We start from the raw sequence: 12,523 nt of genomic DNA, 5'->3' as shown, positions 1-12,523 counted from the left end.
GGGGGGATGTTTTAACATTCTGTAAATGTTTTTAGAAGTTCAGACTCTTGACTGTACACTGTGTTTTTAACCTAACACTAATTTGTACATTAAAAAAAGATCTTTCCTTCTTCCTACCTAAAATTAATTCTAAATTCATGTAAGTTTTCCCATGTATTTCGTATCTTTCTAAGTATTTGGTACTGTTTTGTGTTTCCATGCTACATAAAGTCTTTTACTTTAAAGACATTCTCTGAAAAACACTGACACAAACTCAATGTCATATTCCTTATCTATATATTGTATTAAGGTTTACCTTTAATATTCTTTTTTAATGATTATTTTTAAAAAATATTTGTTTATTTACTTGAGAGACAGAGTTTCAGACAGAGAGCGGGGAAGACAGGGAGAGAGGTCGTCCATCTGCTGGTTCACTCCCCAAATGGCAGCAATGGCTGGAGCTGGGCCAATCCAAAGCCAGGAGCTTCTTCTGGGTCTCCCACGTGGGCACAGGGGCCCAAGCATGTGGGCCATCTTCTACTTCTTTCCCAGGCCATCAGCAGAAAGCTGGACTGGAAGTGCAGCAGCTGGAACTTGAACCAGCATTCATATGGGATGCTAACGCTGCAGGTGGATGCTTATACTATTATGTCACAGCACTGGCCCCTATGCTTTTTACTTCAAAAAATTTTTTAACAGTCTATTCTTTTTAAGCACAAATATAATATTTGGGTATTACTTTATTCAGAAAGGGACCCTATATAAACAAGAACGCTACAATGCTCTATTAGAAAAACAGAATTGGGACTGTGCTTTTTTTTTTTAACTGAAACAACTGGAACATAACCCCATTGGGCAGGATTCACACTCAATTTCATAATACTCATACTTCCCAAAAAATGCTTACAATTTATCTTTTATAAAGAGTACATTTATTGTGCTAAATTCTATTTGAAAAATGATTATAATTGTTCCAAGAAACCATTCTTGGTTAAATTTGTTAAACAAAAACCACTCCTATTAAAAACATACCTCTCTATAATATTAAAAATGTCTTATATAATGGCATACTTTAAGTCCGTTTTGGTTACTGGGTCTCACATAATAAAATAATGACTAAAATTTTGTGAAATAAGTAAATATTATAATATTAGAATCTATTTTAAACAGTAAATAGTGTTTTATGCTTTGTACTAACAAATAATTTATGGTGCAGTAAATCAGTCTACAATTATTTTATTTCTATTTCTGCTTAGTATGGTTATTAAGCATCATCCTAAAATTTGTAAAATTTTCTCCAGTAGTTTTGTATATTTGTCTTTCTAATGCTAAATACTAACCAGACAATAGCTATTTCCTAAATACTTATATGAAGTCTAAGTACCACATTAAAATACTCTGGTCACTATGAAACTAACTCCCGGGTTACAGGAATTATTTTTCCACATTTGTGGGTACATTGCAATACTCGAAGTAACATCTGGAGATTCCATCCCAAGTGACCAAACTAAGGAAAAAAAAAAGAAAGAAAAGAAGATCTCTACGTAAGTATTACCGCACTCTGTCCTCCATCACTGATGCAGTAAACTCGTAAACGATAGAAACAGCCTGGATTTAGTCGATCACAAAGATGTTCCCTAGTAGCGCCACTGTATATCATATCCCATTTATTTCCTGTAAAGTAAAGAATTGTGTTCAATCTGTTATAAGGTAATGTTTAACATTTTGGTGTCATGGACACAGCAGGTATCCTAGCTTCACTAAATAAGTGTTTATGTAATTTGTCAGAAATAATTAAGCCTGTTTTGAGTTTCCTGGAAATGATCTAATTTTATGTGTGCAGCTTTCTAGACAAATCTGCATGGTTTTGTTAAAGTGAAATATGTAACTCTATATAGACTTTGGCTTACATTGATGATTTGCTTTTAATTAAGCATTTTAAATGTACTTGCTGGTCTAGTAATAATGTTACCACACACAAAGATTAGAAAGAACCAATACCATTAGAAGTTTAGCCTTAACTGAAGCAACATCCTTATTTTTTGCAGGAAACAGCTTGCTTCATAAAAATAAAGCCCACTTAATTGTGATTCAAGAATAAATTTCGCTAAACATAAAGTTTATTACTAAAATTAGCTATTGGAGTTAAATTTTTTTTTGACAGGCAGAGTGGACACTGAGAGAGAGAGAGGCAGAGAGAAAGGTCTTCCTTTTCCATTGATTCACCCCGCCAATGGCCGCTGTGGCTGGCGCGCTGCAACCGGCGCACTACGCTGATCTGAAGCCAGGAGCCTGGTGCTTCTCCTGGTCTCCCATGCGGGTACAGGGCCCAAGAACTTGGGCCATTCTCCACTGCATTCCTGGGCCACAGCAGAGAGCTGGACTAGAAGAAGAGCAACTGGGACAGAATCCAGCACCCCGACCAGGACTAGAACTGGGTGTGCTGGCGCCGCAAGCGGAGGATTAGCCTATTGAGCTGTGGCGCCGGCCTGGAGCTAAATTTTGAAAGATAATTTTTCTGATACATCTGTGTATAGATATAACTGGATAAACTAACAGAAGACTTCATAGTACCTAATGATTTAGTCTAGGTACCCTGAATGAGCAATGTAAAAACATGAAAGGAAAAGAAAAAGAAAATATAAATGTAATGATATAGCTGGAGAGTAGTCTTAAATTTGATTTACTGTTTTTCTGGAGATAACAATTTAAAGTGGATTGTGACAGGCAAAATTTTAACTGCTAAACAGAAGAAAAAGAAATCAAAGCCCAATGTGAAGTAAATACCTTTTTAATATCAGCAAATGAAAAGCAAGAGGAAAGAAAAGATAAAATCATGAACAGTAGAAACTGATAAGGATGAATTCATCAATTTTAATATCTATTCTTACCATTAGGACCTTCTGCCATCTCCACGACATACTTATTAATGGCTGCACCTCCACTGTCTTTCGGTGGATCTACCCAAAGAAGCCAAAGTGACTATTAGGCAAAGTATATACAATGAAAAAAATGACAGTCTTAATAAAATATGTATCAAAGTCAGATTGTTTAAGAAAATAATCTGGAATGCTGTATCATTTTTATTTATTTTTAAAAATTTATTTATTTTACTTTGAAAGTCAAGTTACAGGGAGAAAGGGAAATACAAAAAGTACGAGCTATCTTCCATCTGCTGTTCACTCCCCAGATGGCCACAATGGCCAGCGCTGGGCCCAGCCAAAGCCATGGGGTTCATCTGGGCCACCCATGTGGGTGGCAGGGGCCCAAATAATTGGGTCATCTTCTGCTGCTTACCTGGGCCATTAGCAGGGAGCTGGATCAGAAGTAGAGCAGCCAGGACTTGATCTGGTGCCCATAAGGGATGCCAGTGTTGCAGGTAGTGGCTTTACTGGCTACCCCACAGTGCTGTTCCCAAATGCTTTATTATTAATACTAGTACCTTTTGTTCCATGCTATTGTCAGCTGCAAAATTTTCACTAATTCTACCATATTTTCCCATGTTTATAAATTTGGCTCTGTATAATAATTTTTAATGGTTACACAATATTTCATTCATTTTAGATTTTAAGATGGTTTGAAATATTTGGGTATTTTATAAATACCATTAAGTCTTTTTATCAGTCTGAATTCTTCAGATAAGGATCAAGTTTATGTGACCTTGGCTTTCCGATTAAATAGTATATAAGAGGTTCAATAAACGTTAGCTTTCAATGAACAACTGATTTTCATTTCTTCTAAAGGCCAGGATGACCCAGGTGACTAGCTACAAATTTTGCAATCTTTAATCACACAGTGCTACTCCTGCATATAGTTTTACAGTGGACCCCCAGTTCCTCCTGGGTCCGACCTGATCTGAACTTAGTATGTTTGAGTACATAGCTTCCACTCCCTTCAATGAATGACTCTTAAATTTCTTACTGTACTAAGTTAACAAATTTACTCAAATGTCTTAAAAAGTACTTCATACTCAAATACAAAAGTAATAATGTATAAATAAGTAATACCTTACCCCAAGTTATTTTAAAACTGTGTGAATGTATCTTTCCTTTAACTGAAGGCTTTAAAGGTACTCCTGGCTTATCAGGGCAGGTAGTAAATTCTACTATTTCACTTGGATTACTTTTACCTTCGGAGTTGTAAGCAATCACCTGTGATAAGAGCATAGAAAAGTAAACAGCAAGTTTGATACCTACTGATAATGGCCTAATGAAGAAAGCAATAAGAGACAAATAGGTATTAATAAAATACATTTGCAGATTGTGATGGCTTGTTTGAGAATTATCTTCAACAGGGACTTGGTATATATGCAGAGTATGCAAGTATACTCCCCTTTGACATTTAATCCTGGACATAAGTGTAAATCTAGCATTCTGATATTAAAAAACAGTAATCAGAGGAATAAGCTATAATCAAAGTTCATTCTTTAGGTTTTAGGCTTACTTTATTTATTCTTTTAATAGTCTTTGGGGCTTTAGGAAGATGTCCACAATCTTTCAATCACTTTTCTTTCAGAAGTTGAAGCTCAATTTCCCTTCCTTTGCATGTGAGTTGTACTTAATATACTCACACTAACAAACAGAATTTAGCAGAAGTGACAGTGTGTGTGACTTCTCTATATAGAAGCCCATGTGGTAGTACGTATGTTTTTTTTTTAAAGATTTATTTATTTATTTGAAAGTCAGAGTTACAAAGAGAGAGGAGAAGCAGAGAGAGAGGTCTTCTGTCCGCTGGTGCATTTCCCAATTGGCTGCAACGGCCGGAATTGTGCCAATCCGAAGTCAGCAGCCAGGAGCTTCTTCTGTTCTTCTGGGTCTCCCACGCGGGTGCAGGGGCCCAAGGATTTGGGCCATCATCTTCTTCTTCTTCTTCTTTTTTTTTTTTTTGACAGGCAGAGTGGACAGTGAGAGAGAGAACGACAGAGAGAAAGGTCTTCCTTTTGCCGTTGGTTCACCCTTCAATGGCTGCCGTGGCCAGTGCGCTGCGGCCGGTGCACCGCGCTGATCCAATGGCAGGAGCCAGGTACTTATCCTGGTCTCCCATGGGGTGCAGGGCCCAAGGACTTGGGCCATCCTCCACTGCACTCCCTGGCCATAGCAGAGAGCTGGCCTGGAAGAGGGGCAACTGGGACAGAATCCGGCGCCCCGACCAGGACTAGAACCCGGTGTGCCGGCGCCGCAAGGCGGAGGATTAGCCTAGTGAGCCACGGCGCCAGCCTGGGCCATCTTCTACTGCTTTCCCAGGCAATAGCAGAGAGCTGGATTGGAAGTGGAGCAGCCAGGTTTTGACCCAGTGCCCACATGGGATTCTGGCGCTTTAGGCCAGGCATTAACCCGTTGCGCCACAGTGCTGGCCGCATGTATTTTTTTTTTTTTTAAGATTTATTTTATTTATTTGAAAGAGTTACAGAGAGAGGTAGAGACTTCCTAAATGACTGTAATGGCTAGAGCTGTGCTGATCTGAAGCCAGGAGTCAGGAGCTTCTTCCAGGTCTCCCACATGGGTGCAGGGGCCCAAGCACTTGGATCATTTTCTACTGCTTTCCCAGCCATAGCAGGGAGCTGGACTGGAAGTGGAACAGCCAGGACTCCAACTGGAGCCCAAATGGGATACTGGCTCTGCAGGCTAGGGCTTTAATCTCTTGTGCCACAGCACTGGCCCCAGTATGTATTTTTTAAAAACAGATGTATTTATTTATTTGAAAGGCAGAATTACAGAGAAAGAAGGGGGGGAGGAGAGAGAGAAACAGAGATAGAGATAGAATACCAGTTTACTCCCTAGATGGCAGCAACGGCCAGGGCTGGGCCAGGCCAAAGCAAGGAGCTTGTAACTCCATCCAGGACTACTACATGGGTGTCAGAGGCCTAAATACTTGGGCCATCTTCTGCTGCCTTCCCAGGCTCATTAGCACAGAGGAGCAGCTGGAACCTGAACCAGTACTCTTATTGGATGCCGGTATTGCAGTTAGGCTCGGCATACCTCATTGAACCACAATGCTGGCCCCTAAATTTTTTGCATTGTTTTAATATTTTGAGTATCCTAGTATTTAGCAAACTTGGTCATATTACAAATTTATTTTATAGTAATCATATTCTACTGTTTAATAAAAACTATAATATGATATCAAGTCATTTCCTAGGATATATTTTAATTATTTTTGTATAGTATACTAAGAGTTCCTTAAAATATTAAAATTTTATTTTGAAAGGACTTCTTGAAAGTTGAGTTTGCAATGCTAAATCAGAAAAGAAGAATGAGACAGAACAGGATTTAACAACTCAGAACCCTTCTTAGCTGGGTTCCCAGTATATAGCAGGTTTTAAATAAATGTCTAAGCTCCCAAAACTTTACACAGGTATTATTTTTTTATTTCTGGTTATTTTTTTCTCTTCTAGATTAATGGTTCTCAAACTGCAGCAAACATCAGAATTACTAAAAGGTCTGTTATAACACAGACTGTTAGCTGTCTCCCCCAGACAGATTCCTTATCTACTTAGTAGTTAAGGAGTGGCTCCAGAGAATTTATACTTCTAACAAGTTCCCCAGTGATGCTGACAGAATGGTCTGGACATCATTTTGGGAATGCCACTGCTCTAGATCTTGTCATGATTTTCATTTGTTTGTTATGTAATAAGCCAGTATAATATAACCCTTTCCTGTAATTAAATGATATGTAAAGAGGTAGTTTAGGGGTATATTTTTCTTCCATTATCAACCCTGTTAATTGGGAGTACTTTTTGGATCAGTTTACTGTTTCCCTGGAGATCCTATCTGTGTCAATATCTCCCCTCCCCTGCAGTTTGAAAGTGACTTCTATGGTGAAACAGCTTCAACTGGAAATTTGGGTTGCTTACAGCAAATCAGTAATACACGTGTATGTATGTGTGTGTGTGTGTGTGTGTGTAGTCAGTCCCTATGTGGCAATTAATATGGTGGTGCTACATGGTAGTAGAATTCTAAGAATTTTAATAAATTTAAATTACAAAGACATTAACAATTTCCTCTTTAGAAGACTTATTGGTATAATATTCATTACAGAAGCACAAATATAACTGAACATCATCCTAAGAGGAAAACAAAAATGAATGTACATACTTCTTGGGTATTTGTTAAACCTGGTAAATATGAAAACTGTACTCAGAAATTAAAATGACCCAGAAGTTTTTAACAATGAAGCTAATATAATAAAATAAGCCATAACAAATATAATTGTTGTGCACTATACTCAAATTTTCCATTATTAAATTTTTCTAAGGTTCTGAAGAAGAAATAAAATTTATCTTTGACTTTTTTTTTTAATTTAATGAGCATAAATTTCCAAAGTATAGCTTATGGATTACAATAGCTTCCTCCCCCCCATAACTTCCCTCCCACCCACAACGCTCCCCTCTCCCACTCCCTTTCCCCTTCCCTTCACATCAAGATTAATTTTCAATTATCTTTATATAGAAGATCAATTTAGCGTATATTAAGTAAAGATTTCCACATTTTGCTCCCATACAGAAACACAAAGTGTAAAATACTATTTGAGTACTAGTTATAGCATTAATTAAACACCTAAGAGTAATTGTGTATTAATTACAGAGTTCAACCAATAGTTTTAAGTAGAATATACAATGCAACTTTTGTATTGTTGTGGCTCCCCCCCCAACCTCCCTCCCTCCCGTGGCCCTCCCCTCTCCCACTCCCTCTCCCATCCCGCCCTTCATCACGTTTCATTTTCAATTACCTTCATATACTGAAGATCAACTTAGTATATACTAAGCAGGGATATCTTTGACTTTTTTTTTTTTTTTTTTTTTTTTTTGACAGGCAGAGTGGACAGTGAGAGAGAGAGACAGAGAGAAAGGTCTTCCTTTGCCGTTGGTTCACCCTCCAATGGCCGCCGCGACCGGCGCGCTGCGGCCGGCGCACCGCGCTGATCCGATGGCAGGAGCCAGGAGCCAGGTGCTTTTCCTGGTCTCCCATGGGGTGCAGGGCCCAAGCACCTGAGCCATCCTCCACTGCACTCCCTGGCCACAGCAGAGGGCTGGCCTGGAAGAGGGGCAACCGGGACAGAATCCGGCGCCCCGACCGGGACTAGAACCCGGTGTGCCGGCGCCGCTAGGCGGAGGATTAGCCTAGTGAGCCGCGGCGCCGGCCCCTCTTTGACTTTTAATAGTAAAAACTATTTACAGTAGCTTCTACCACTTATTGGAAATTATTTGATTAAATAAGCATTGGTGGGAAAATTTAAATGCTGAATTTATCAACTAACAAGTATTCTATTATGTTCTTGAGAAAACTTCTGCACAAAATTTAGGCTGGCTTATCTTAACTGGATTATTAGCTAATTCCTAGCACTGTCTGCCAAGAAATAGCAATATATAAGCTGATCAAGTCAAGCAGCCAATATAATACAAAGATACTACACTAGAAAAGACACAGAATTTTAGGAGTCTCCACAGTAGAAGATTCTTTAAGGCTTGCCACTGCCTCAAGTGAGCAAGAATGATATGCAATCTCCTCCCCTTTTCCTTTAAATATTTAGTGTAAAGGTCAATAGGTGGCTAAGAAAGGCAAGCATTTGTGCTGGGGATGGAGCTAGGGTGTGTGGGAGGGTCAGTTGGGTAAACCCAAGTGTACCTCCTACTAGGAATGCAAACACCCTGAAAAAGACTTTAAGAAAAGAGTATGGGGGATGGAAAAGGGTCTGACTCAATACAAGTAAATATACAAATATAAATGGGGCAAATTTTCTCACTGATGACAAAGATTGCTAGAAATAAGGGAAGGGTAATGGGTAGAGCTAGAAACGTGACATGGGACTCCAAATCCAATGCCATCTTACTAGCTAAAGTAATCAGTTTAAGTTCATAACTGATCATAAAGATAGGATTAAGTGTCAAAGGGATCACATAAACAAGACCAGTGTCTGCTAATATTAACTGATAGAATTAAAAAGGAGAAAATGATCTAACATGGTAGGATACACATCAGACTCAGAATGGCAAAGGCCCTAAACAGCACTCCGGCCTCAGAATCAGCCCTTAAGGCATTCAGATCTGGCTAAAAACCTCATGAGGGTTTCTCAGGCATGGAAAGCCAAGGCACTGTGGCAAAAAATGACTTAAATGAAAGATCTCTATGAGAGAGATCCCAGTGGAAAGAATGGGCCATCAAAGAAGGAGGTACCTTTCTCTGAAGGGAGGAGAGAACTTCCACTTTGATTATGGCCTTCTCTAAATAAGGTCAGAGTTTGTGAGGCTTCCATAGCCTTGGCAGTTCATGACAAGGGCCTCGGGTGATTACTGATGTCATAAAAAAAGAGTGTCAATTGTTAAATCAACAACAGGAGTTACTGTGCACTTACTCCCCATGTAGGATCTCTGTCCTTAATGTGCTGAACTATGCAAATTAACAGTAAAACTAGCATTCAAACAGTACTTTACACTTTGTGTTTCTGTGTAGGTGCAAACTATTGAAATCTTTAACTTTGTATATACTAAGTTGATCTTCTGTATATAAAGATAATTAAAAATAAATCTTAATGAAATCTTAATGGGATGGGAGAGGGAGTAGGAGATGGGATGGTTTGCGGGTGGGAGGGTGGTTATGGGGGGAAAAACCGTTATAATCCAAAAGCTGTACTTTCAAAATTTATATTTATTAAATAAAAATAAAAAAGAAATAAGGGAAGGGAGAAAACTAAAATTAATCTGTGGTGTTACATTATATTTAAAGGTATCTGTTATGAACTTGTGATTTAAAAAAGCCACATACATATGTGTTTATACATAAATACATAAACACACATAAATAGGTTTGTGATGTAAATAGTATAAGATTGTATATATAAATATGTAAAGTATATATACATAAACAAAACATATACATATAGTTCCTAGTGTTTTCCACTGGGAGGGTACCTGGAAGCAGTGAAATTCCCATAGCAATTAAGCACACTTAGCAGCCAGATTTTGATTTCTAAATACTACTAACAACAAAAAAGGTCAAATGTGCTTTGAGAAATGATCAACTCCAGAGCTGAAACAGGCAAAGTACACAGTAAGACTAGAGTGTCTTATGCCAGAGAACAATAAGGGGACATGTTAAAAGGATTCAGAAAACAGATTGTAGGGGGTCCTAAATCTGGGAATAATTTGAGCCTCACAAAATCCACACTAGTGAAATAGAACCCACTGGATAAATAGGAATCCATGAGTTCATACTGCTACAAATAAATGGTATAATACCTACTAACAAATGTAGAAGAGTAACCAAAAAATAATCATTTGGTTCTTATCTAATAAAAGTTAATTGATTCAGGCAAGAATTATCAGAAGGTCTTAAAACTAGTGGGTGAAAGTTTGATGAGGAGTAAGATGCTTACATAGTATATGGTATTTATAAAGTACTTATTATAAAAGAAAAAGAGTACCTTTACAAAGAGGAAACATGTTAGATAACACCTCCATCAACAGGCAGTTAAATAGGAAGAGGAGCAACTAGGACCAGAACCAGTGCCCATACAGGATGTAAGCATCGCAGGCGGGGGATTAACCTACTGTGCCACAGTGTCGGCCCCTCCATATATTTTGAAATGCTTGTTTACATTATTCAAAGAAGAGTCCCATAAAACATTAAAACTAATTTTGAACTTAAATATATAAAGTTTGAGAAGCACTGTTACATAATACAAAGTAAAACAAAACTCATTAGAAAAGATGAAGTTGATTTAAGTGTTAAAACCAAAGGATGAAACATGTATTTTGGCTTTGAAATAACAACAGCATCAAGAAAATGAAATCTTTTAAGGACTTTCAAAGCTTACCTTAAATTTATACTTTGTACTTCGTCTGAGATTTTTCACCGTGTAAGCAAGATCTTCTCCATCATATTTAGGTTTAAAACCATATCCCTGGAAAAGGAGAATAAATTCTTCATTAGATGTCCTTTGGGAATATGGGGAATAACAGACCATGATTTCTCTTTGTCTTCTACAATGTGCAATGTGACTAATGCTATGTTGACTGTAATTCTCACTTAAATGCTTCTGTAAAGTGGATGGAACCAGAAATGCCACCAAATATTTGTAGAAGGATGAAGGAGACCACTTTTTAGTAAATACAGTAGCTAAGAGAAGATCATTGTGTTGAGGAAAGAATAGGAAGAGTCAGAGCCAATGGTAACTCCACCACCTGAGTAAGCTACTCCGAGAACTAACAGTAATTTCCCATTGAGATACTGCAAGAGCTAAACAGAACTTTAACTATTTAACATATGAGTATTTAAATTGTGAATATAGCTGTGTATATGTGAATAAATGAATGGATGCTTCTACTGGCAGGTGAGAATGTTGCTGAAGTCTGAGTCTGAGACTGCTGTTCATAGCCCAAGTGCAATTTTTAATTATTTAAAAAATTGAGATATAATTTACATAGCATAAAATTCATCATTTGAAAGTATAAAGATTCGACAGTTTCTAGTATATTCACCTGGCTGTACAAATATCACCTAATCCCTAATTTCAGAATAAAGCCTGTGCTTTTTATTTAGTAGTCATTTCCCCCTTCCTCCTATCATGAATATATTTTATCTCTATGGATTTGTCTAAATGCATATAAATAAAACCATACATGTTCTCTTTTGGGATTGGCTTCTTTTATTTAGCAAAACATTTTCACTAGTCATTCACATTATGTCATGTATCAGTACTCCACTTTTTTTTTACAGGTGAATGATAACCCATTGTAGAGCTATAGCCACACTGTATTTATTCATTCATCTACTGATAGACATTTGTGTTGTTTCTACTTTTTGGCTATTATGACTAACGCTGCTATGAACAATTGTGTACAAATTGTTCTATGAACATGTGCTTTATTTAATTCTGGAAATGTATCTTGGAGGAGCCAAAGCTACTTTTGACCCATGCTGCTTCAAAGTAGCTCTAAAAAGCTATGGAACTAAATATAGAACAGAAGACACCCTAACTCTTGGTCAGTTAGGTTGTATTTCATGAGATGAGAGACGGGTAACTAGACTCAGGCTGTACTAGATAGCTCTGTGTTGAGACTTAAAATCTGTGGCACTATGGGAAGCTGTGTAGGAACACAGTTGGAGCAGGCAAACTTTTTTTTTTTTTTTTTTTTTGACAGGCAGAGTGGACAGTGAGAGAGAGACAGAGAGAAAGGTCTTCCTTTTGCCGTTGGTTCACCCTCCAATGGCCGCCACAGCCGGCGCGCTGCGGCCGGCGCACCGCGCTGATCCGATGGCAGGAGCCAGGAGCCAGGTGCTTTTCCTGGTCTCCCATGGGGTGCAGGGCCCAAGCACCTGGGCCATCCTCCACTGCACTCCCGGGCCACAGCAGAGGGCTGGCCTGGAAGAGGGGCAACCGGGACAGAATCCGGCGCCCCGACCGGGACTAGAACCCGGTGTGCTGGCGCCGCTAGGCGGAGGATTAGCCTAGTGAGCCGCGGCGCTGGCCCAAACATTATTTTTTCATCTTTTAGAGCCGCTCAGTCTAGTCGGCTATGGTGAGATCCTTCTCATTTTAAAACAGA

General features: G+C 38.5%; 1 protein-coding gene across 9 annotated transcripts in view; it reads right to left on the bottom strand.

The window, feature by feature from the left end:
- FNDC3A (fibronectin type III domain containing 3A) overlaps positions 1-12,523 on the bottom strand; it is a 183,540-nt gene that overhangs the window by 36,932 nt on the left and 134,085 nt on the right. For all 9 annotated transcript variants that reach the window (XM_070048854.1, XM_070048856.1, XM_070048857.1 and 6 more), the window contains 4 exons: positions 10,792-10,878; positions 3,992-4,130; positions 2,871-2,939; positions 1,535-1,653 (listed from right to left, as the gene is read on the bottom strand). In XM_070048854.1, coding sequence (XP_069904955.1) covers positions 1,535-1,653; positions 2,871-2,939; positions 3,992-4,130; positions 10,792-10,878 — 414 coding nt within the window. The remainder of the gene's footprint in view (positions 1-1,534; positions 1,654-2,870; positions 2,940-3,991; positions 4,131-10,791; positions 10,879-12,523) is intronic.

Source organism: Oryctolagus cuniculus, chromosome 9 (assembly GCF_964237555.1).
Source record: "Oryctolagus cuniculus chromosome 9, mOryCun1.1, whole genome shotgun sequence".
NCBI classification, from domain to species: Eukaryota; Metazoa; Chordata; class Mammalia; order Lagomorpha; family Leporidae; genus Oryctolagus; species Oryctolagus cuniculus.
Note: the sequence above shows the minus strand (reverse complement) of the source record. Positions and strands in the feature narration are given on the sequence as shown.